This window comes from Dryas octopetala, chromosome 7 (assembly GCF_963921425.1).
Source record: "Dryas octopetala chromosome 7, drDryOcto1.1, whole genome shotgun sequence".
NCBI classification, from domain to species: Eukaryota; Viridiplantae; Streptophyta; class Magnoliopsida; order Rosales; family Rosaceae; genus Dryas; species Dryas octopetala.
Window position 1 is genome coordinate 8,336,994 of NC_141372.1, and position 24,296 is coordinate 8,361,289.

General features: G+C 35.2%; 3 protein-coding genes across 4 annotated transcripts; 2 read left to right on the top strand and 1 right to left on the bottom strand.

The window, feature by feature from the left end:
* Positions 1 to 3,377: 3,377 nt before the first annotated feature.
* Positions 3,378 to 11,593, bottom strand: LOC147279314 (P-loop containing nucleoside triphosphate hydrolases superfamily protein). Its single transcript, XM_086250717.1, has 16 exons — positions 11,242 to 11,593; positions 10,967 to 11,080; positions 10,428 to 10,595; positions 9,995 to 10,294; positions 9,824 to 9,918; positions 9,604 to 9,688; positions 9,223 to 9,441; positions 8,792 to 8,851; positions 7,872 to 7,951; positions 7,480 to 7,787; positions 7,298 to 7,389; positions 7,075 to 7,204; positions 5,086 to 6,227; positions 4,700 to 4,998; positions 4,043 to 4,210; positions 3,378 to 3,931 (listed from the first exon to the last, which is right to left on the bottom strand). The coding sequence occupies exons 1-16, from the start codon at positions 11,509 to 11,511 to the stop codon at positions 3,820 to 3,822; spliced, it is 3,642 nt and encodes a 1,213-aa protein (XP_086106843.1). The 5' UTR covers positions 11,512 to 11,593; the 3' UTR covers positions 3,378 to 3,819.
* Positions 11,594 to 15,187: 3,594 nt separating this feature from the next.
* On the top strand, positions 15,188 to 18,320 carry LYM3 (Peptidoglycan-binding LysM domain-containing protein). Its single transcript, XM_086251102.1, has 5 exons — positions 15,188 to 16,327; positions 16,751 to 16,868; positions 16,948 to 17,109; positions 17,212 to 17,243; positions 17,714 to 18,320. Exons 1-5 carry the CDS (start codon positions 15,658 to 15,660, stop codon positions 17,995 to 17,997), a joined length of 1,266 nt encoding a protein of 421 aa, XP_086107228.1. The 5' UTR covers positions 15,188 to 15,657; the 3' UTR covers positions 17,998 to 18,320.
* A 703-nt stretch (positions 18,321 to 19,023) lies between these two features.
* On the top strand, positions 19,024 to 24,233 carry LOC147279316 (basal transcription factor complex subunit-like protein). 2 transcript variants are annotated; one of them, XM_086251531.1, is made up of 12 exons: positions 19,024 to 19,193; positions 19,292 to 19,380; positions 19,488 to 19,758; positions 20,034 to 20,080; positions 20,782 to 20,819; positions 20,905 to 20,950; positions 21,369 to 21,422; positions 21,535 to 21,603; positions 22,110 to 22,186; positions 23,062 to 23,157; positions 23,648 to 23,722; positions 23,838 to 24,233. In XM_086251531.1, the coding sequence occupies exons 1-11, from the start codon at positions 19,163 to 19,165 to the stop codon at positions 23,718 to 23,720; spliced, it is 891 nt and encodes a 296-aa protein (XP_086107657.1). In that variant the 5' UTR covers positions 19,024 to 19,162; the 3' UTR covers positions 23,721 to 23,722; positions 23,838 to 24,233. The 2 variants fall into 2 exon arrangements, with proteins under 2 accessions (XP_086107657.1, XP_086107656.1); XM_086251530.1 differs by having other exon boundaries at positions 23,882 to 24,233.
* Positions 24,234 to 24,296: the final 63 nt, after the last annotated feature.

Consider the following 24,296-nt stretch of genomic DNA (forward strand, 5'->3'; position numbering starts at 1 on the left):
CTATAATAGCATGAATTTTATAAAAGCAAAAATGTTTTTTTTATAGAGTTAATGATATATAAGCGATAAGAAGAAATGTCAGAATTTGGTCCCTCGTGAATTGGGATTCTTTGGGTTCATCGAGTCAGAAGGTCGTACTTTCAAATAATTGCTCTCGAGTAGCTCGCTGAGTCTTCACTGTTCCCTGAATTACCATTATACCCTTCACTGTTCCCTGAAATTACTATTATAGCCTTCCTTCTTCCCTGAAGTTACCATTTATGGGCTTCACTGTTCCCCCAACAAGTTACTCTTAAGTCTTAACGCACTCTGACATATACTGATCGAATTAATAATTTGATAACATAACGTGTAAACATGAAACAAAAAAAATTAAACATTTAAGACTAATTTAAATAGCAAAATTAAGTGGAATAATGAGTTAAAATTATAATAAAAATTTAATATAATAAATAAAAGAAATAGTGATTATGAGCAATTTTCGAAGTTGAAACCAAGCACACCATGGTCATGCGAACTTGGGTTGATGGTAAGGCAAGTAAACATTTGGACATTAAGTATGTAGTGGAATAATAAAATTAGATTATTTTTTCTGTTAAATTATTTGAGATGTTATATTGTTAAATTATTTATAAAAAATCAAATACTATATCAAACTAATGTTTCAGATGAACTGTTGTCCAAGGAATAAAATTTCGAGTTTCGAGGAAATTTCGACGGAAATTTCGAAGATTTTTAAATTTCGACAGAAATTAGATGGAAATGACGGAAATTGCTATCAAAATACGAAAATTTTGAATGAAACTTTACCATATGTTTATTTAACATATTATCTACTAAATTGATAAAAAACATTGAAAAAATTAAATTATATAGTATGTTTCATGTGATATAAGGTGAATATAATGTCCGCTGGAGCAAATACTGTTAAATAAAATTAGTATAATGAATAAACAAAATTAGTATATTCTTTATACTGTATAATTTAATTATACACTAAAATCTAAACCCTAATACTCTATATATTTTATATACCCTAATACTCTTTATACTCTATAATCTATACATTAAACCCTATATACTCTATATTTTTTAGGATATTAGGTTTTAAGCCCTTTAGGATAATTTTAATTATTTTTTTATATATAAATGTATTAAAGTTTAAGGTTTAAAATAACTAAAAGAAATCTCAAACTTTTTTTTTTCTTCTTTCCAATTGCCCAAAGGCCCCAAACCACCCCTCATTTTTTATCTTTCCTTACTTTTTTTCCCCGGGCATCTCTTTTCAGTCTTTTATTTTTATTTTTTATCTTTCCTTCCTTTTTTCCCGTGTCTCTTACTTAGCCAAACTTTGTCTTCACTAAGTGTAACAACCCAAATTTTGGCTTACGGTAATTTTGTTACTTAAATTTTTCAAATTTGTTTTAAGGTTTTTTTTTAAAGGAATTAGAAATTTCTTTAAATTTATTTTAACTAACTTAGACCTTTGGTTGTGGTTCTAGAGCTTAGTTGTGTGGAAATGAATTTTAGAAAATGAAAATTCAAGAATTTGACAATTATTATTTTTTTCAGAATTAAATTATAAGAGTAGGATTTTTCATAATTTTTTTGAAATCAATTTGACTATTTTGAGGTTATAGGAAATTAGTACTCATCAATACGAGTTCGTAGAATTTTTCGGTGAATTATTTGGAGTCTCGAGCTATTTTTTGTGAATTTCTGAAGTTGGAGAAAATAAAAAATATGAAAATTTCGATAAATTTCGATAAATTTCAATAAATTTCTCGAAAAATTATTAAATATGTGTTTCAATTTCGACACCTTAAAAAAATTTCTAAAATTTCACCGAAAATTTCAAAATTTAATTCCTTGCTCTTGTCAAACTAAATATGCTTTAACATGTCAAGCTAAAGTGGGTGATCAACAGTGCAGTTTTCGAAGTTGAAACAGGCACACACAGGACATGGGAACTTGGGTTGCGTGGTGAAGGAAGGTAACTAGGTAAGGAAAGTAAAACGGTAAAAAATAATGAGTCTTTATCTCGCCTTAACTCTCTAAGTGTTGAAGTAGAATACAGACGAATTAACATTCAGCAACAACTTCCTTGCATCTCGTGAAGTCTTATAATAATAAGACATAACGTAGAATCTTATGGGGGCCGGTGGCCCATGTAAAGTTAATCGAACTCTTTTTTTTTAATGCATACTTTTTGGGTTAATCTAATCTAAGCATCTTAACATTCTTCTTACCGCTAATCACTCATCACTTGTGGTTTCTAGTGCTGGCTTTGAGTACCCTTTAAGTTGATTTTATCCTATCTGCCGTTTGCTGTGGCTCGATGAATAATTTAACAACTCATATTTGTTGTGTGATGTGGAAAATATGGGCAAAATTCTTGTATACAACCACGCATTTTCATAATCACACCAAAAATTTTAAGATGGAATAACATTGTACACATTTATTATGCTCAAGAATTTATTGTAACACAAATGGTGATCACACATATAAGATAATTGTAAATTGTAAGTTGCAACCCATCCCCATGGAGGGGATTATTGCATGTTTATGTTGGGTTTCCCTTTCTTATGGAATTGGAATTGGAATTGGATTTATCTCAGCCTTGAATTAGGATTTCAATTTTCTTCCATTTGAATCATTTGATTGCTAAGTTAATTGAGGGAGGAGAAGAATGAAAGAGGTTAAACAGCAATTGAAAGGAGTCCCATTCGAATAGATAGCCTTTACTCCAAGTATGAACAAGTCACTGGCCGCAAGGGTTTTACATTTATTTTTATTTTTTCCCCTCCTATCCTGAATTTAATGTGTTCTTAACTGATATTCAAACTTTTGTCTTCTGTATTATTTAAATTGGAATGTGCACTTTTGTAGATCATGAGTTTTAGTACCCCAAAAAAAAAAAAAAACCTAAAATGAGTTTGCACGTATTTACCATGAAAATTTTGTATGCAGATCCCCACAGGTACTGAACTCATTCTACTCCAATATAGGAACAGATTTAGGAACTCATTTCACACCATGGGTAGAAAAGTAGTATAGGAGAAATGAGTCCATTTATTCTCACAACAAAAAAGTGGGGGTACCACTATGATGAGATCATAGTGAAAATGAATCCTAAAAGAAATTACTGCACTTGATCATCACCTTAAATAGATAGACATGTGGCGATATTTGAGTGGAATAATACACTGCTGACGGTAGTGTATCAGTTACCCTTAATAATTTCTCCTACAAATTCACACCCCAAGTCCTAACCCCGCGCTTATAGGCAAAGAGATGATTGGGCCAAAGCCCATGGGTGAAAACCCATCCCAATTATTCATGTACTAGAAATATGGAGTGGTAATGAACGTCTGGTTAAAATTTATTCATTTATTTGTTTTTGAATTGAAAGAAGTATAAATGTGGGGGCATTTTGAATCTGTTTAAATTTCGGTATTACTTTCTTGCTTTGCATTAAATACATCAACATAAAAGGATCACTAAAAGCTTTACAATGAGGGCAATGGGAACTGGGAAGGAATCACATCCCAGGGCAAAGTAATTTACCCAAGAGAGTACTTACCTCTCCTGTTAGGCAGTGCTGGCTGATGTTGACACAGAGACCAAAATAAACAGCAGTATTCCTTAATATCCCACTGAAGTGAACTCCACTTGAGTGAATGGCGCCATTATGAAATTCAAGCCTCCATAGGATGATGCTTTACAGGTTTTTCTGGAGCAGCCGTGCATCTTATTTGACTGAATAACTTAACTATATCCGTTATGTTAGTTTTCCTTGATCCGAATAGCATCCGGTTACTGGGAAGAGGAGGTCTTCCCATATAAGTTATACTGATCCAGAAATGATATATGTTCAGGAGACAACATCAGTGCACCACTACTTAAGTAGTGTGGAGCAACCCTCCTCCTGCATTAGAAAATCATGAGACTATATCAACTATTGCAAGGAATTTGACAATTTTTATTTGAAAGGCTGCAAGGAAACATATTCGAGTCATTTGACATCACAAGTTCATACCTCCTTCTTGTGGTCTTCTCAACACCTTTCGATAAACGAGAAGCTTCTGATCTTGAAATGCGGCACAGTGAAGAAATATACTCACGGAATGCGTCGCCTTTCAATGCCATGTACAATCTTGAAGGTACAATCGACTGAATTATATCAAATACACGTGAATTGATTTCACTGCATTGCAGACATCAGGAGTAAATGGGTGTAAGTGTATCTGGCATGCCAAATGTATTTGATGAGTTGGAAGACAAATGTTTGCAGTTAGTTGCTACATTTGAAACATAGCTTTTGGTTTGAAAAGGTCAAATAGATGACTGATAACAGATATAGAGAGATGCTTCAGTACATATGATAGAGACTACATTTATATATAACATTCTTGAGAAATACTTCATAACAAAAAATGGTCAGGAAACTTGACTTAATTCCTCTCATTTCTTCTCCTTTTGAAAGTGGAGACAAAAGAAGGCAAAACCGCTTTAAAAAAGGCAATACTGATGTGGACGTGAACAAATAAAAAGCTTGAAACTATGAATTTCAAATGCATCCCAGTGGGTTGAGGTCAGCGACCGCAAAACTTAACTAGTAATAGTTTTTGGAAACAGTATTATGAATGTATACTGGTTTTCAGACATTTTTGCCACAGCAAGTTAAGCCAATTACCTTGCTAACACATTTGGCTCGATCATCTCTGAATTTCTTCCAGCATATGAAGTCATATTTGTTCCGATACCCTGTCCAATTAACTTACCTAATGCCATCATACTAGTTGTGTTGGCGAACATCTCCGATGCTAAATCCACCCTCCTTACACAACCTACGTTTGAGCCTATAGAAGAAATGCCTTTTGCATAGAAGCAAAATCCATGCTGCGCAGTTGTGGATGCCAACAATAATCGCTCATCATACCAGCTGTATGCATTTGACTCCTCCAAGGGGATCATTGATGGTTCCTGGGAATCCTGCATAAATATCCAAATGCCATCATGAGCTAAAGATGCATAATGCAAAAAGGTGCTCTAATATCCAACCCAAAAGTAATGACTTACCCTCATTAGCGGTTGGCATGTAGAAAACAAAATGTCAGTTTCTGAGATCAAATTGCTCATTTTATAAGCAAGCATAACAATCTGACAAGCATCTTGTTGTTCTGATGCAACATACTGCCTTAGATCACTATGAGAGCCACGAAGTTTGTTCCATGAATCTTGTACTAAATCAGTCACCACTGAGGATTTTTTCCCCTGTATCAAATTGGAGCCCTTATTAAAATCTATGCGGCTAGCCTCATCCATCACCTGGTAAGCTCTTGCAACAGTTTCCACATGTTCGTTTTGAGAATCTTCCAACTCCTGATGAGAATATTCTGCAATTGCATCATGATTATGTCCCAACTTATCAGGATTTCTCTGTAATCCTGATTCAAATGTATCAAAATTGTTGGCTTCAACAGGTAATTCCTTGCACAAAAATACTTCTTTTATGGTGTTAGCAACATGGCCAGAAGACACTGTTTGAGATGATAACTCTGTTCCATTATCAAATTCAGTTTCAAAAACAAAAGATGATTCTGGCACACATGATACATCAACTGAGGGGCACGTATCATTTATGTGCATTTCATCTACAGTTTCTGCACATTGATAATTTCCTTCATCTATATCAGCCACTCCAGAACAAAGTAGCTTCTCAGACAATGGGTCTTCTCCAAGGATTTCATTTTTAGTATCTTTATCTGTAACTATAGGGCATCCATTGTTGATAAGCTCATCTTCAGAATCAGAAGACATTACAACATCATGCATCCTCCGAACATTTCGCCGACAGAAGGAAAATGGGACACCTGAATCATTGGAAAACTCAGAAGCAGTATCAATTTGAGTTGTATATTCATTGCAGTCATGAACAGAGCCATTCCTACGCAGCATTGCTACCTTCTTGGCCTCTATACTTTCCATCTCATTATATGGCATGTCCAAAGTGTATTGCACTTCTGCATTGTCAAGTTCTTCTTCAACTACCTCCATTGAGCTTGAACTTTCTTCCATCATGGACAATGACTTGGTTATCTCTTTCTCCACCAAATCAGATAATTGAGAAGGTATATCCCAGGGTAATATTTTTGGCAGCATTAGATGGCCAGCCTCAACATCAAAGAGCAGTGAGCCATATGTCTCTCGCAATTTTGTATCTGCACAGTCAAATCTATGATTTTTTTAAGGAAAAGTAGATGATGTTTAAAATCAATTTCCTAATAAAAGTGGTAGAAAAGATGATAGCAAACAGAAAACATGTACAAACAACATACTTCAGATAGGGCTCTTGTGATACATGAAGCAAGCAAATTAACATGTTTCAAATAGTTCCTAAAAGCATTCAGTGATATAGTATCATTTTTCAAGTGAAACCATTAAAAAGATTGAACAGAATTTGTTAAATTCATCGAGCCATAGACTGCAAACCTAAACTGAAATCCCAAAATTCCTCTACAAGAAAAGAAATGAACATGCCTTGAATGGCTTTTACAAACCTAAGAGAATATCAACTAAGACAAACATTCAATATAAAATCCTTTTTCTAATGACCAAACAAAATAAATGGGCAGAAGTCTATGTGTCTGTATCAATCTCTTGCAGCAAATTCAAGTGTGTGAGTTATAATCCAAATAGAGAAAGGTACTAAAGAAATAAACTTCTATTGGCTTGAATAAACAGTAAAAATAGCATACATTCATGTTCACATCCCATCATCATTCAATCATTGTACATAATACATAATTCTCTTTTCTCACTCTTCTATATGGATATCATCTCTACGATAAAGAACTTGTGTCAAGTACTACACTTGTTAATTCATATGCCTAGACATTGATTGGCATAAAGCCTTCCCAATGCAGATGATTGAATTTCCGTAGGTGAATTATTGTGGTTTGGTCAATGAAAGTTGCATGACTGTGCACAGAATTCGAATCTTAACAGAAATTCAGAATATATAGATCTAACTATTACTGACACATATCCATGTATTTTGTGACTAACCTTTTCTAAAACTTCTACCCTGGCACCAGAACTGAAGATGCATAATGATTTTCCGAATATCACCCTGACAACACTCAACAAATCGCTTAAGTAAATAAGGTTGTATGTTGGCTCTCTCTGCAGCACAAACCTGGGGCAATAACAAAATGAGCTTAAAAAAATATAGGTTTCAAGTGTATCACAAGAAAGTTGAGCCAGAAAATGATGCACCAGTAGCACATACCATATATGCATGGGAATGCAGCTCCTTTGATGATGGCAACATGAAATGCACTTCTAATCTGTCAAAATTGTCTGGCAAGGCAGGATTTTGACCTAAAATTTACCACAATTATAATAAGCCTCAATACGTTTTCAAACACAAGTTCAACGAGTGCAGCAATTTCAATCAGTAAACCCTCTTACTATTGCTGGTCAATATTATGGGCCCCTTGGCTGTCTTAGCTATCTGCTGTACTGCTGCAATAAAACCACGATCTTCAAGAAAAGTGATGTCCACATCCTCAAAAAGTATAAGATGTTTAAGTTCACTTTGGTCCTCCTTAAAGTCAGATTTTACAGAGGTTCCAGTTGCATCATGAAAATCTTCATCTGATATGGTTATTAGTTCAACAACCTCATCATCAAACTGTTGGTCTGTCATACCATTAACCTCAACAAAGGGAGATTTTACAATATGCTTGTTCTGTGAACCCACAGGATTTGCCACTGATCTGAAAGAAACAATATACTTTATAAAGAACAAAGGGAAAAGATTATTAATTAAAACAGTACTTTTAAAGATAAATAGGGCAAACCTTCTAAGATGGTGAGATTCCAAAGCCTCTCCAAACCTATGCTTTACAAGAGCTCCATTTCGACAATCTGATGCATTGAGCTGGTAAGACAACATATCAGAAAAACAAATGTGGTGTCAAAACTATCAAAAGACAAAAGAGATGGTGTCTTAAATTACACAACGGTCATTAGATAAGTTGGAAGGATGACATAAAAATAGCAGTTTTGGAAGGATGACATAGTACTAACAAAAGAGAAAATATAATGCAATGACAGGATGAAACATTTTGGTGATTGCCTCGAATCCCGTGTGCATCAGCTAGGAGGTTAATTCAATTGTTTGAATGTGAAGCTAAAGTTTAACTTCACATAAAATGGCCGAATGGCAAGCTCTTTCTCAAATGTTCCTACGTCCAGCCAACTACCACCTTGATATATTTCTAGATCTAAAGATGGTTGGTTAACTATAAGGAAAGGTGGACCCAAAGCATTACGAATGTCTTCAAATGTAAGTCCAAAGTTGTATCATAATTCATCCAATTGTCCAATTATTATTAACCTGTAAGTGAAGCTTACACTTAATTGTGAGTCTCAAGAACCATAAATTGACATTGCATGGTCCAACATGAAAGTGGTATCTAGGTATTGGTAAGAGCCAAAGTGACTTTAAATCTATGAAACGAAGGTCAGTAGAGTAGATGAACAGTGACATTAGATGACTTGGCAATATGTATTCTTTTCCTTTTATCAGTACTATGGATACCACAATGCAACTTCTGTCTCTCTTTCTCTTTTAACCAGTGTGATTACTATTCACAAATCACAACAAAATCTTGATCTAATCAACAGTTAAATACATGTTAGGATATGTAAAAATTAATAACAGTTACTATTACTGAAGAACTGCACTATCTTCACCACAATATTTAAATTTCATTACCTCCAAAACCTTAAACCCTTGCTCTTGTGCACAAGCATAGATAGCTGCAGACTTTCCACTCTGCAAGATGAGAAACATATACTTTAACCAACCAAAAGAATCAGCACTGAATTTGTCTTTTTGTGCCTAACAAGTTTTATGACTGTAGGTAGCCACCTGATGGAAAAAATTCTTTAAATTTGAGAGTGAAAATGAACCTAAGATCAGGTTCAAAGATGGTAGTCCCCAAAACAATACTACAAGGAATAAAAGCACATAAACAAAAACAACACCAGTTCAGACTGCAGACACAAGTTAAGGCATGATTGATTAATTAGAGGTCCCATAATTATGCATTTTTTGTTATTTTCTGGCACAAAATCATGAACAGAAACAAGATCGAGGTTAAAAATTTCAAGTAGACCAATTGGATAGAATACATTTGTACATACCCCAATTGGTCCTGTAACTAGGAGGACATTCGTTTTCTTCATTCTAGCCTCTTCATCTTCACTTTCTAAATCAGAGTCACTTTGAGAACACTTATAATCATTATCTTGCCTGTCACAATTACCACTACCAGTGGGATCTTCGCTGGTTCGAGAATCTCTTGCATACCAAAAAAGTAGCCACTCGCTCAAGAACTTCACAGATTCATCATTACCACATACCTGCAGGATTTGTCACCAGAAGAACCAAAGTTCAGAGAAATAATTAGGAAATGGAAAGGAGCAAATGCATGTTTTATCCACATTTAAGGATAAAATTTGACGGTAGAACTTTAAAATGCATAACTTTGATATAAAAAAAGAGATGGATGCCAGATTTCTTACCTCCACTGCCTTCCTTGGTCGATACTTATATGTCCATAAGCTATCCCCAGGCTCATCACCACAACCAGGATAGTTTGCCATCACCCTGAAGTTAATGAATCAATAAAGTGAACAAGATCTCATCAAATAAAGATAACAACGCTATGATTTAAGCAATTGACTATAAAGTTCTTAATTCAGAATATAAATGCCAAGACCATATGCATATAGAATCTTCAACCTTTCCTCGAGAAATATACTCTGCTGCTCAATATCTGACTTCTTTATGTAACCAGTGTGCTCAGAAAACAAACCAACTTTAATTGCCTCATGATCCTGAAAAAAGTAAGAGCAGGTTGTTTTGGAACTGAGGTTTTCAAAATGTTTTTCAAATAGATGGTGAAATGTGTACCTCTGTTTCCTTTGAGTGCTGATAGTACATCACTTGCTCATCAGCTAAAGCATCAGGGTCTGTTGATGATGTTTCAAGAGTGCATTCTTGTTGAATACGACACTGATCTAAAGATACTGTGTTCTGAAAAGTTGATGATTTGCAGGGTTGGAAAACAATGGGAAGCTTATCAAAATTTAAGCACTCAACAGAGCCTTCGAAAATTGATGAGAAGGACATGCATTCCAAATCAGAACCACTTTTCACAAAGGTGTCCTCACAAAATGTCCAGTTTCTCCAATCGAGGAACGTGGCATCTTCCTGCATAGCAGAATTTTAAGATTAATCTTAGGTGAGAAAGATGAATACAAATATTAAAATTCAAGAACAGCTAATGCCACAGCTACTCAATATTGTTAAACAATGTGCACATGGCTAACCAAAAGAGCCATACCTGAGTCTTATCAAAAACATGAATTGGGCGACAAGTAATCCCTTTATCCTTACTCCCAAAGAAGCTCAAACTTCCCTCGACTTCAGTTGATTCCCTGTTTTTCTTGCAAGCTTTCCAAGATGAGAAAAATGGATGTATTTGCTTTCCTGAAAATATCCGTGAATTTTCCTGATCGAACATAAAAGAAAGACACTTTGAGCAACAAACCAAACACCAAAGCTTGCACGAAAACAAAGCTAATAAACCCAATTTATAATCACTTCAGATATTTTTAGCCATATTTATTTTTTTACATAAAATAACTAGTAAATAACAAATATTGGATATTTAAATAATAAGTTGGGGCTTGATGCTGATTTGAGTTAGATGAATTAAGCAAAGTCTAACCGGGAAGAGCATGAAGCACGTGGTAACTAGCACATATTGTATATACCTACATAGTTACCAAAATTGAACTAGCAGAAACAGAGAACTAAGAAGACTAAAGAATAGTAAAACAATATCCATTATAGAGAGAAAGAGAGAGCACAATGACTGACCTCAGCTGTCATTCTAGCCTCTAACCTCAAATCAGGGATTATTGGAGCTGCATCTTCACCCTCAACATCAGTTCCATTCTTCTTCGGTGTACTATTCGCCGAACGTTTACCGTTCTAATATTAAAGACAATAACACCAACAATTTGATTCATTAAAAATCACCAACCTCAGACTCACTCAAGCCAAGTAGCCAACTACTAAATGTTCCATATGAATCAGAATAAAACTCATCATCAAGAACCAAAAACACACACACACAATTCAATTCAATTCACCTTCTTGGGGGCTTTCTTCGGAGTCGTCGTTTTCCTTCCCTTTGACTTCCTCTTCCTCTTGCTTTGACTCCCACTGCAGTCCTCGTCGTCCTCCTCTTCGCCATTGTCTCTCTCGGCCTTCTGATCGCCGTTGTTCTCCTCGCGCTCTGGGGGTTTGAGAGGGAACAATGTGGACTGAACTAGTCTCCGGCGGACGCTCCGCCGTTTCGGCGTCGCCGGCTGCTCGTTCTGAGCTGAATCGTCCATGGAATTGGAGTGGATTTGGGCCATTGGTGAATTAGGGTTTTGTGAGGATTTTGGGGATTTTGGAAAGGACTGGCAGAGAGTTTAGGTGTGTAACGGAAACGTGATCTACAGACTGAGACAATGGAAAATTATGGAGGGAACGATAACGTTGTTCCCGCCTTTAGAGGAATTAAAGGATTTGGGCTATTGTAAAAGTTTTAGATATTTGGTTTCATTATTTTAATATATTCCATTTTTTATTAATATTTAATGAAAATTAAAATTAATATCCTTTCTTAGAAATTAGAATTTCCTAGTAATCTTTTTAGTGAGGATCTTACGTTTATTTTCCAAAGTACCGCGTTAAATGAAAGTCGAGAGGGAATGTGGTGTATATAGATTTATAAAAATTTTTGTAGAATTTTTTTAAAGGTTTATTGATTTTAATTATTAAATTTTAATAATTTTTTAGTTTAGGTATTAAAATTAAATAGTATTTTAGATTAAGTACTAGTTGAAAAGTCAAACAAAATAATAAAGTAAAATGTATTAAAATTTACAAATATTACATCACATACCGCTATAATAAAAAAAATAAAAATAATATTACATCACAAATATTACATTAATTTATACTATATTGTATTAAAATAAAATAAAATCAATCCAGTCACAACTTAACTGTAACTGTCTTGATAAATTGAAAGAAACAACTCACACCACTATCCTATGTATTATTTTGAGTAAAAGTATTATTTTGACCTCTATTTATATAATATTGTAATATAATTTCTCTAACAAAAATTCAATTAAGTCACAACTTAATTGTGACTGTCTCACAACTTATATGTGATTGTCGTTCAGTCACAACTAAATTTAAAGTTGTGAGTGTCGTACAGTCATAACTAAATGTGAAGTTGAGACTACATTAGCAAATTTTCAAGATAATATAAAAATCTCAAGGGCAATTTTATCAAAACCTTATAAATTTTAACTAATACCCATCATATGTAGGCTAAATGACAAAAATGTCAAATGGAAAAGGCTCAAATCAAATTGGTTAACATGTTTGTGACCTAATTTAAAAAACTACATTTAAATTTGGTAATTCAATTGAAATATTATATGGTTTTCATGCTATACCAAAAAATTATTAAGATTTGGTATTTAATCATAATTTTATATTTTTTTTAAGTAATAGGCTTTTGCAGAATTTATAGATTTTCATAGAGTCTTTAGAAACCTGCAAGAGAGAAGTCAGATTTATAATGACTTTTTTTTTTTGTCAGGAAAAGAAAGATTTCATTGAAACAGCCACACAGGCTCAAAAGAAACAATATAAACAGACCAAAACCAAACTAACAAACAGAAACCAAAAGCTAAGGTGAATAACTGCAACAACTAAACCATAAAACAATAACTATAAAAAGCAACAAGCAAAAAATAACACCTAAGAAAGAAACTGCAACAAAATAAAATCAGAAAGTTGTTCAAAACATAAGAGAACACTAGTCCAGAGGTAAGCCATCAGCCACCAACACACCAAGCAAGGAAGAAGGGGGTGATACCACCCAATCCTCTGGACACTTCTTCCCTCTAGATTTATAATAACTTTTAAATACACATAAAAGTCTTTAAAAATTAATGATTAAATGAATTCCATAAAAGTCAATGACTTTTTAAATACACAAAAATTTTTACAAACTTGTTAAAAGTCTTAATTGAATACCACATGACTTTTATAGACTCCTTAAAATTCTTACTTGAATACACATAGACTTTTACAAAATTTTTTAAAGTTTAAAGTTTTAATTGAATATCACATGACTTTTAAACTCTACAAAATTCTTTTAAAAATCATATATAATGCACCCCACTAAAATAAAAGCACTATTTGATTGTAATATGGTCAAAAAAATCTTGACTACATCAATCCATGAGTTCCTTGGCATGTTGGACCGTACATGTAGCGGTAACAATTTAGGGGCAATATCAAGGAGATTATAAAAGTTTTACTTATCTTGAAATGTCATCGTCTCTTAAGATAACAGTGGAGATTATAAACAAATAATAGATGCGATTTCAACTATTTTCGACTATACCAAATCATCTATCATAAGCATTTTGCGATATTAGTTAAGAAAGAGGTTTACAAAGAATATGTGAATGTCAATGCTACCAAGTCTAATATGGTGTTAATTGGAAAGGGCATGGACTTTATTACCATATCTAGCTTTTTTAGAGATGGAAGCAACGTTACTGGTTTCAATTGGTGGTTCCACAACATTGTCATGTTATCTTATCATACTATTAACAATAAGGACAACGTCATATAGTTTTTTTTTTTTTTTTTTGTAAGAAAAAATGTGATATAGTTTACCATAGATTGAAAAACTAGGTGCATTGCTTCAATCTTGAAATATATTAGATATATTAGTAATTAACGTCTATGGCCTCTCCAATCAACACTATATTAGATTTGGTGGCATCATATTCATATATTCCTCATAAACTACCTTCTTAATAAATATTACAAAGTGTTTATGGCTATAACTTGGTACAGTCGAAATTGCATCAATTATTTATTTATAATATCTACTGTTATCTTGAAAAACTGTGATTTTTGATATATGTCAGAAAAGTTTGATATTGCCCCTAAATCGTTGCTGCTACACTACACGTGCAACATGCCAAAGAGCTTATGGATTGATGTAGTCAAGATTTGTTTGACAATATTACAATCAAATAGTGCTTTCATTTAACGAAGTAATTTTTAATATAAACATAAAATTAGCACTAAAAAGATTAGTAGAAGATGCTTATTAGTAAGAAACATCAAATATTAATTAAAGAGGGAATGTAATAAAAAGGAGAGGTTGATCGATCTTCAACCCAATGAAATGAAAAGATTATGTTATTGTACCATAAACACAAGGGCGAGAAAGGTGCATGTGAAAAGAGCAGAGGAATGGGGAGAAAAAGTAGAGGGGTGGGAAAAGATTACTCGAGGGATGGAGAGAGTAGAAATAGTTTGTGTCAATTCTGTATTTCTGTTAGTTTCAAGGCAAAGAAAATTTCAGACCTAGAAAATTGATCCATAGATTTTGAAACATCTGGCCCAAGTGGGCTTTTGGTATTGAGTCATGAATGCAGGCTCAAGGCCCACGAATAATTTAAGTTCGGGTCACTTGTCCGACCCAAGGGCTAAACTTGCAAGTCCAATTCCAGAAATAAACGACTAATAAACACGCGCCACGCAACACGCAGAAAATGAGAAACCCCATCCAATCAACTGCGAACGTGTTGTACACTTACTATTATACGCGTATGATATCTCGTCATTCTAAGTCCAACCAGCAAGAAAACCAGAATTCTTTCCCGCATGCCTGAAAAGCAGAGGATAAAACCCGGGGTACTCGACTGTGGGGTACACTCGGATGCCCTTAAATCTGAAAAGCAAAAGAGGGAAATACCAGATGACCCCCCACTCACTACAGTCCAAAAGGTACGTAAATAATGCAGCGGTGGACAATCACAGGGGCATCTATGGTAAACCAGCGTCAATTCCTAGGATCAAACGACGCCGCATTCGTTGGCAACATCCTTTTTCCAAAAGCGAGAATTGGTAGGTTTGACGAGGACAAATTGGTCCAACAGAAAGTTATGTCCTCAAGAAATCTGACCTGTGTCTGTTCACTCCACTCTATGTTCCATACAAGACAATTGCCTGCTCTCTCTCTGTCTCTAGCTTTTCCTCTTTCAAAACTTTCCCTTCTCCATCTCTCTCTCTCTCTGAGCTTGAGAGGAAGCAAAGCATGAAATCCAAAACCCTAATAAACCCAGAGGCCAGAAGCTCCCTTCAAAATCTTTGAAATTCAAGTTTCAAAGCAATTAAAACCCGCCATTTTGGTCTCCAGCTTCAGCCATTGCAGACCCATATTTCTTTTGTTCTTCTCTTCTAGGTAGGAAAGGAAAGTAGCTAGAGCACAAAAAAAAGCAAAGCAAAACCCAGAAAGAAACCCTCAGCTCAAACCAGCTCAATTTCTTCCACCTCCAAACCAAAAGACGCTTCTTTTTGGTATTCAAAGCTCTTCATTCATTACCCATTTTGTAACTTTCTTGCCTCTCTCTCTCTCTCTCTCTCTCTCTCTCTCTCTCTCTCAACTCAATTGCAGAGAGATAAAGCCAAAAATGGCACATAAAAAACCCTTCTATAAAACCCACTGCTTGCTTTTGCTCTCAGTCTTGAGCAATGTAGCTCTTCTTGTGACCTCCAAGTCCACAATCGAGCCCTGCTCCAACTCCGATTCGTGCAACGCATTGCTCGGCTACACTGTTTACACCGAGCTCAAGGTCTCCGAGGTGGCGTCCCTCTTCCAAGTCGACCCCATTGTTATTCTCACCGCCAATGCCATCGACATTTCGTACCCCGATGTCGAAAACCATATTCTTCCCTCGCAACTCTTCCTCAAAATCCCAATCACCTGCTCCTGCGTCGACGGAATTCGAAAGTCGGTGTCGACCCACTATAAGACCCGACCCTCCGACACCTTAGCCTCCATCGCGGATTCCATATACTCCGGTTTGGTCTCCGCGGACCAGATTCGGGAGGCCAATTCCATTTCGGACCCTTCGGTTCTCGACGTGGGTCAGACCCTTGTGGTGCCTCTGCCATGTACTTGCTTCAATGGGACTGATAATTCGTTGCCGGCTATCTACTTGTCCTACGTGGTGAAGCCGGTGGACACGCTGGCGGGGATTGCGTCGAGGTATTCGACCACTATTACTGACTTGATGAATGTTAATGCCATGGGGAGTACGGCTATTAAAGCTTCTGATATACTTGCAGTCCCATTGCCAGGTACTTTGTAGTTTGCTTTACTCTGTTTAAAGTGTTTGATTTTGGAACCTGGTGTTAATGTGGTTTTTTGTATTAGTTCTTATTGAGTTTTAGTATGTTAATTTGATTATGATGTGGGTATTTTGTACTTTTTAGTAGTTAGTGACTGATAGTGCTGCTGATTGATAATTGTTCCGTTCTATTTTGGTGGTCTTATTCATCATGTTTTGGTTGCAATAGTTGCACTCGTTTGTGCATGTTAATGGGTTTTAATTAGTTCAAAGTTCAAGCTAATAACCAAATTATGAATTCTTGAGCTTTTCTTTTTGGGGGTCATGGTGAATGGTTACTAATGTTTTGTGCTTCTTCTTTTTAACGAATTGTAAGAGTGTTTATGATAAAGCCATGGTGGTAATGTCTGAATTTCGTTTCTCCCAATTTCAGCTTGCGCATCAAACTTTCCTAGATATGCTGAAGATTATGGTTTAATTGTGCCGAATGGGAGCTATGCCATTACAGCAAGTCACTGCCTGCAATGCAGTTGCGGGCCTGGGAATCTCAAGTAATTGAGTTTTCTTCCATACCTGTTCCCTTGTGCATCTAAAATTAGTCAGCTTAATTGTGTTATTTTTACTGTACAGTTTGTACTGCACGCCTGCATCATTAGCTGTTTCCTGTTCGAGCATGCAATGTAGATACAGTAACCTCATGGTCGGGAATATTACAGTGCAGCAGACTAGTGGTGGTTGCAATGTCACTTCTTGTAACTATGGTGGTTTTGTGAATGGCACCATAATCACAACGTATGGTTATCCTTTCTGATTGTACTTTTTACTCTTAGTATGGTCATTTCAGTGTGTACGGTATTCTTATTGGACATCAAACTGATTCCATCTACTCTGCAGGTTGTCTAAATCTCTTCAGCCCCGATGCCCAGGTAAAATGTTAGATGCTATTTATTTATGGTGCTGCTTGGCTACTTAGAACTTAGAAGGCACATTAATATAGAAATTGATTGCATTTTAGGTTTCTGGATTTCCCATGAAATATGAATGTCTATTTGAAATTCATTCTCATATTTTGTTAACAAAATGAAGCTTTTACCCTTTTTCTTTGTTGATATTTGGTGCATGTTATTGATTCTTTTCTTCATAGTACTGTAAAATGCCATTTCAAATTATGGACCGGTTTATTTGTAGTTGGTTGCCACTTGCCAAAAAGTAACTAGTGTTTTAAAAGCATGTAAGCAGATTGTATATTACTTTCTACTTAAAATAAGGTCATACTAGGAGCTCAATGGAAGATAAACCAACCTCACTTTACATTGCGAATTCTTGAGAGGAAGAAAAGCTTCATGGGTCTCTAGTTTTCATTGTAACTCAGAATTGCATGTCTAATGCAATGCAGGCCCACAGCAATATCCGCCACTCATAGCCCCACCTACTTCGGTAATCCGGGATTTTACGTTTGCACCCGCACCTGCACCCCAGTCAGACGGCACTGGAAGTGCTGGAACCGGGGGACCCAAGTCAGTGGTGCCCTCAACATCCGGGTTGCTTCCAGGATTGGCCCCTGTAGGTGGCCCTGCTGGGAGTGCTTCTGATGCCTGCTCCTTGGTTAATCCATTGTCCAATTTCCCAACTGCAGTTTTGTTACTTCTTTATGTCAAGTTCATGATGGCCATCTTATAATGATTTTGGTATTGTGTTCTCCGTGGTTGCTCCGCTATTTGACAGGTCCAACTTGTCTGTTGTATTTTAGCCTTCTATTGATTTGTACTGTTAAACTGATTTGTGGATGTGGCAAAATCAGACCATGGGATTTCAATTGGTGATGGGTTTTGTTTTGCTCAACTGCCATATTATGCACTTTGAGGTACAGGCAGTTGCCATCTCTGTTTAAATCTGTTCTTGTTAAATCATGTCCAGAGCTTTAAGATATTGCCTGGGCAGAGTCTTGCTAGCCCTTTTGTTATGCTCTCCAATGTTCTCCTTGGACTAGTTATATATTGCACTCAAGCATATGTATATTTATCAAATTTACAGGTATACCATATGTCCAGGGTTTATTTTTCAGTATATATAGTGGATGAGTAGTGTACTTTTTTTTGGTCGAAGATGAGTAATGTATTGTTACCAGATATCCAGTAGGTTATGTGTCTCTTGATCAGTGTTGTCTCTAGACCCACAAAACTTCATTGAAAGCAAAGCAGCAGCAACACTAGACCAGAACATTGCAGCTGATCTGTTGTGGTTATTGTATGTCCCCAAAAATTGACAAGCTGCCCTTTGTTATCACTCTTTTAATTTGGGCAATATAGTAAATATGTAATGTATTTACTTTTAAAAATAGATTTATAATACATATTCTGTATTATAATACTGAAAAAATGGATAGAAAATAATCAGAAATTCCTTTTTCTCCTAAATTACATTGTTTATCTTACTAAATTACAACTTTTATCTATACTAAATTTGTATAAAAATGGGTGTAACTAATTAGCAATTAGTAATTACACAAATGTTTGGAATGCTCCTAAACACCATTGGAACCCTCAACTTAAAAGTGGACCGGATTGAATCATTGAAATATGCAAAATATGGGGTTTTTCTTTTTGTCATTGAAAGAAATTTTTTATTATTATTTTTTTCCTTTAATTTTCTATATTGCTAAGAGCATCTCACGCACAAATGCGCGGTTTTGGTTAAGTAGTCCACCAAAAAAGTAACAAGCGGCGCCGTTTCAAACTTTCAATTAATTCCCAATCGCCGACGCCAAAGTTCCGGCGCGAGAAATTAACCAATAACATCAGTGATCAGTGTTCACAGACAGTTTAGCAGCGCACAGCACTCAGCTATGGCTTCTGCTCCATCAAAGCTCTATGCTGGTCTCTCACTCTCTCTCACTCTCTCTCTCTCTCTCTCTCAATAATCTCAGAGACATATTCCATCGTTAACCTTTGAGCGTTTGATTATGCTGTTGCAGATGATGTTAGCCTTCTCATGGTTCTGCTAGACACGAACCCTTTCTTCTGGAGCTCATCTTCTTTCCCATTCTCCAAGTTTATCTCCCATGTAATCTCACCCTTTCATTACTAAACCCTAATCCTCTGTTTGTTTTCTGAGAACAATTTTAAAAAATTTATTTATTTATTATTATTTTTATACTTACGGGTTTACAGGTACTTACGTTTTTGAACTCGATTTTACTGCTCAATCAACTCAATCAAGTCGTGGTTATTGCTACGGGATACAATTCCTGCAGCTACATCTATGATTCTTCTTCGGCCACGAACCAGGGCTCCGATCATGGAAAAATGCCTGCGCTTTGCTCTACATTGCTGCAGAATCTGGAGGAATTTGTGATCAAAGACGAGCAATTGCACAAGGAAGGCTCGAGAGATGGAATCGCTTCTTCGCTTCTTTCGGGGTCATTATCAATGGCTCTTTGCTGTATCCTTTATGCCAATGCTTGTTTAGTTTTTATGTTTTTGAAGTATCTCATTGAAAATGCCCCATTGTGTTTCAATGGCAGTTTAAAGTGCAATATAAGCATACAAGTAGAGTTTCTATCTTAGATATAAAGGTGACTGTGAATGTTCGTGATAACGCATATTGCCAATGTGGGAATTTTGTCAGGCTAGTAATTAATAACAGAGCTATTTTATTTTGTTGGAACATCTAATCGCACCCCATGTAAAGTTTGTTTCACTATATTTGATGAGTAGATATACAGAGGGTTTTTCGAACAGGACATCTTCATCCTCAACCCCGGGTGAGTATCATTGTAGTTTGTGTATAAGCTTTACAAAAGTTTCTCTAGCGGGTCAATGGTTCATGATTAGATGATTCTTAAATGTATTATAAAATGATGTAATGTTATTGTTCAATGTCATATTTCTTTTTCTTGGACGGCATGCACTATAGTGTTGCTAATAACTAAACATTGATAATGTATTATAACTGCTTTACTGTAGTTCAAGCTGGATTTTTTATATGGTCCTGTCAAAACTGTTCATGACTAATCTATGTGATGTGTATTTATATGTAAGTTGTTCAGTGAAGTCTTAATTAACTTGTCTCTTATGAAGTTGATGTCAATGCACATGCTAATTAATTTTTTTTTTTCTGACCCAAAAAGAATTTCATTTTCTGTTCCCTAAGATGGTTCTGCTATGTAAAGAAGCAGGTTTGTGAAGTGGGACTATCTTCACTGTTTCCTCAAAAAGATGTTAGCTTCTTTATATTTTTGTTATTTGTTATAAATAAATTAGTGTACCCTTAGTGAGGTGTTGATAATTATGATAACATGAAATATTTTCCTATTATCGGAAGTTTGAGATTATATTTACTTCATCACACTTATCATTTAGCGTTGCAAAAGGATGTATGTGTCATTGCTTTTGTATTACAAGTTACTGTCCTTCCACAAATGGATGGCCTTTTTATGTACTCTTACTAACATATGGGAGGCAGATTTTATGCTTGCAGGGATCCTCAGATGGACCTGAACAGTATGTTGTTTCCGATCTTTTGCATTACTTATTTTCTTTCTCATCTAAACTCTTACTTCAAAAGTCTCTTTGAATGCTTTTTCAGATATGTTGCAATCATGAATGCAATATTCTCTGCACAACGTTCTATGGTATGCGTTTGATCCTTTCCTGTTTCTTGAAAGCATATAGTTTTTTTTTGGGTATATTATTCTTCAATGCCAAATGCACATAATCTTTTATCATTATTGTCCTTTTAGTAATCTCTACTTTGGTTAGACTGTTAGGAACTTTCTTTTTCTCACTATCAAAACTTACACCGGATTGGCCCTTATTAGTACCTTTACAAGTGACTTGGCTTTCAAAGCCCTTTATATGATTTTTCTGCAACTGGAACAAGTATTATGTGGCCATTCGTAACCACTGATGCGAAGTTGTGACATACTACATATATGATCTTTGAATTTGCTTCGAAAGATGATTGTACATCCATTAGGACTTTCATTTTGATAAAATTAACTTTGAAACTTAAGAACTGTCTAATGTATCATTGATTTGCTTCCACTGCAGGTTCCTATAGATTCCTGCTATATGGGCTCTAACAACTCTGCCTTCCTACAGCAGGTAGCTTGTCTTCAAAGTATATTTTTGACAAATAGTTGTTCCAGAATTTGATACATCGTTAGCTTTATTCTTCTGTTGGTTTTACTGAATGCTTCTGTTGGATGAGTAACAGGCTTCATACATTACTGGTGGTGTGTATCTCAAGCCCCAACAACTGAATGGGTTGTTTCAATATCTGTCGGTAAGTTAAGAGTTAAATTGGGTGATGTGATAGCATTTTAGCCTTGTGATTTTGAACTTGCTTGTTTCAATACCTGGTGTTTGTCTAAACAGAATTGATTGAGTCGAATAAGAATTTTAAGAAGTAATGAAATGGGTATAAGACCAATTGGGGATGCTTGGTTGCATTTTTTTATCCAACTAAACATTATAACTTTCGTCTCTCTCTCTCTCTCTCTCTCGAATATGAGCATCATTCATGTTTTATATAGATTTTAGTTATAAAGCTGCTATTCCCGGGCTTATTAAAGATCTGCCATTGCATTTGTGGGCCTAATTGTAAGAAAATCCCTTTTTCTTTTCCAGTTTTTATCTGTAACTTGTCTGTTTCTGTGAATTATTTTCTTCTTTTTTCTCGGATGCTGCTATTTTTTATTTAAAACCATATACATGCAAACTATTCACAATCTTTTGTTTCTTTTTGTTTCAACTTCTTGAGGCTAATGTGATGTTTTTCTTAATATGCAGACAGTTTTTGCAACTGATTTGCATTCTCGAGCATTTTTACAGCTTCCTAAGTCTCTTGGTGTGGATTTTCGTGCCTCGTAAGTAAACTACTTATGTTCATCTACTTTACTGTCTTCATATTGTTTTCTTTATTGAATAAAAAAGGTTTTTGTTCTCTTGTATCATCTATACTATTGTGTAAAGAGGATTCTCCATGTGGTGTCTACTCTTTAAAGTTGAAAGAAACCATAAAATAATAAGCTAGAATGACAAAAGTAGGATAAAGTTATATTTAATAGAAGTTTTGACTTCTTCTCCTACTCATAAATGGCTAGTGCTACCCATCTAATTAAGTTTCAATTCTAAAAAATTTAACATGAGTGAGAGAGAGAGAGAATAAGGAGTGTGTGCAAGTGGCTAGTATCATTTTTAAGATGTAATGCCTGCTGGTTGGAGCAAAGAGGGTGCACCAAAAATTTTGACAATTTTTTAATGGTTGAGGGGCCTCTTTATATTGAGCTACTTCAAGAATGTTTTACTGGAATGACCAAATGTAATTGCCCTTATGCTCATTCTTTAAAATCTTATATGGTTTACAATGCTCAGAATCTTGGTCGGAATTAATTATTTGGAAGTGTAATTTAGTTGGTCAATCTGCATAGGTTTTGCATCAGGTGGTGGTTCCCCACTTTTCTGAGATCTAGAATGAGATTTAGTTGAGTGTTTGATAATAGTTGCTCTAGTTGAGTTCCTAGAATCTAATTATGTGGTGGAGAAACTTTGCACCAAATTTTTGTTTTTTTGCTTTTTGTCGGTAGTGATGGTACCGTTAACTGATTGTGAGTCATGATGCTCAATTTTACTGCTTGGATTACTGTGCAAAAAGGAAAAATAAGGCCAGAAACAAATAATGAGTTTTTGGGTCTACATATACTGTGTATTGTCTTATATTTTGATTGCATGAATTTTGCAGGTGCTTTTGCCATAAAAAAACAATAGACATGGGCTACATTTGTTCTGTATGCTTGTCCATATTTTGTAAGCATCATAAGAAATGTTCAACTTGTGGGTAAGTGACTTCCTCTATTTGTAGATTACATTATTGGAGTTAAATTGTCAAACCGATTTGTAGATTATATTATGGATTTTGTTCTGGTTAGAAAAACTGGCCGTAAATGTTCAAAAATATGATGTAAATAATTTTTTAGTCAGTTCTAAAATATTATGTAAAGAATTTTTTGTTTTGTTTCCTTTGTATAGTGGGACAATTATGAAGCTTTAAGTATTCATTATTAGTTTTTAGTTTTAAAATAATAATTCATTTAATTGTTTTTATTTTTAAATAAGCTTGAGAAGTAACTATAAGAAGGGAGGCAAAGAAATAAGTCACTACACAATGACATAGTTGACAATCAACTTAACAAAATGTTACTCTTGTCTGTTCAGTAAATTTGTTGTTTTATTTGTGAAGAAGCAAGATTTACTGAATCAAGAGATACTTTTACCACCATCTTGTGTTTACCTCTCTTGATTTAGTTGTGGCTTTGGGCATCATACAGGTCAGTATTTGGTCAATCCCAGTCAGATGCGGCCTCAACATCCAACAGGAAAAGAAAGACTCCTGACACATAAATGTTAGTTTTGTAAAAGCATGTGCTATTTCAAGGAATTTTATTGGGCCCTTCCATATCATATCTTACAGTTCAATTTTGAGTGTACTAAATTGTTCTTGTTCACATTTACTGGCAGTGAGTTCCATCTGTGTTGTTTACTGAGAGCTGTCTGGAAACCAGGTTTGCGGAGACAATTGTGTGCCTCACCATAGCTCAATGGAATCATCACCATTTTTGTTTCATGATGCCTAACAAGAGCATTTTTTGTGGGGGGGGAAAGAATTCTGGCTGAGCTGATTATTCGATCAAAGGCAAGCTGACTTGTGATTTCCTAACAGTCTTTCATCCTCTTTCGAGACCTATTTATGATTCATTCTTGTCCCGTATTTTGAATATAGTCAATTTGCGCCACAAAAAGTGGTAGTTATTTATCTCCCCTATGGTTGTTAAATGGTCGACACACAGCAACATGAAATTACATGTGTGCATGGGGTGCGCACACCACATATGAAAAAGAATTACAGATTTCCTCTATACACAATTTAACACATTTATCACACTTACCAACCCGCTTTGTTCTTTAGTAGCAAATTTG

Coding starts and splice junctions, on each gene's coding strand:
- LOC147279314 (XM_086250717.1), bottom strand. CDS start 11,511: ATGGCCCAAATCCACTCCAATTCCATGGACGATTCAGCTCAGAACGAG. Junction 10,295..10,427: donor ATGTTTTTGATAAGACTCAG/GTATGGCTCTTT, acceptor TCTGCTATGCAG/GAAGATGCCACGTTCCTCGA. Junction 7,205..7,297: donor TGCATTCCCATGCATATATG/GTATGTGCTACT, acceptor TTATTGCCCCAG/GTTTGTGCTGCAGAGAGAGC.
- LOC147279316 (XM_086251531.1), top strand. CDS start 19,163: ATGGCTTCTGCTCCATCAAAGCTCTATGCTG. Junction 20,081..20,781: donor ATCTTCATCCTCAACCCCGG/GTGAGTATCATT, acceptor TATGGGAGGCAG/ATTTTATGCTTGCAGGGATC. Junction 23,158..23,647: donor AAGAAATGTTCAACTTGTGG/GTAAGTGACTTC, acceptor GGCATCATACAG/GTCAGTATTTGGTCAATCCC.
- LYM3 (XM_086251102.1), top strand. CDS start 15,658: ATGGCACATAAAAAACCCTTCTATAAAACCCACTGCTTGCTTTTGCTC. Junction 16,869..16,947: donor TGCGGGCCTGGGAATCTCAA/GTAATTGAGTTT, acceptor TTTACTGTACAG/TTTGTACTGCACGCCTGCAT. Junction 17,110..17,211: donor AATGGCACCATAATCACAAC/GTATGGTTATCC, acceptor TCTACTCTGCAG/GTTGTCTAAATCTCTTCAGC.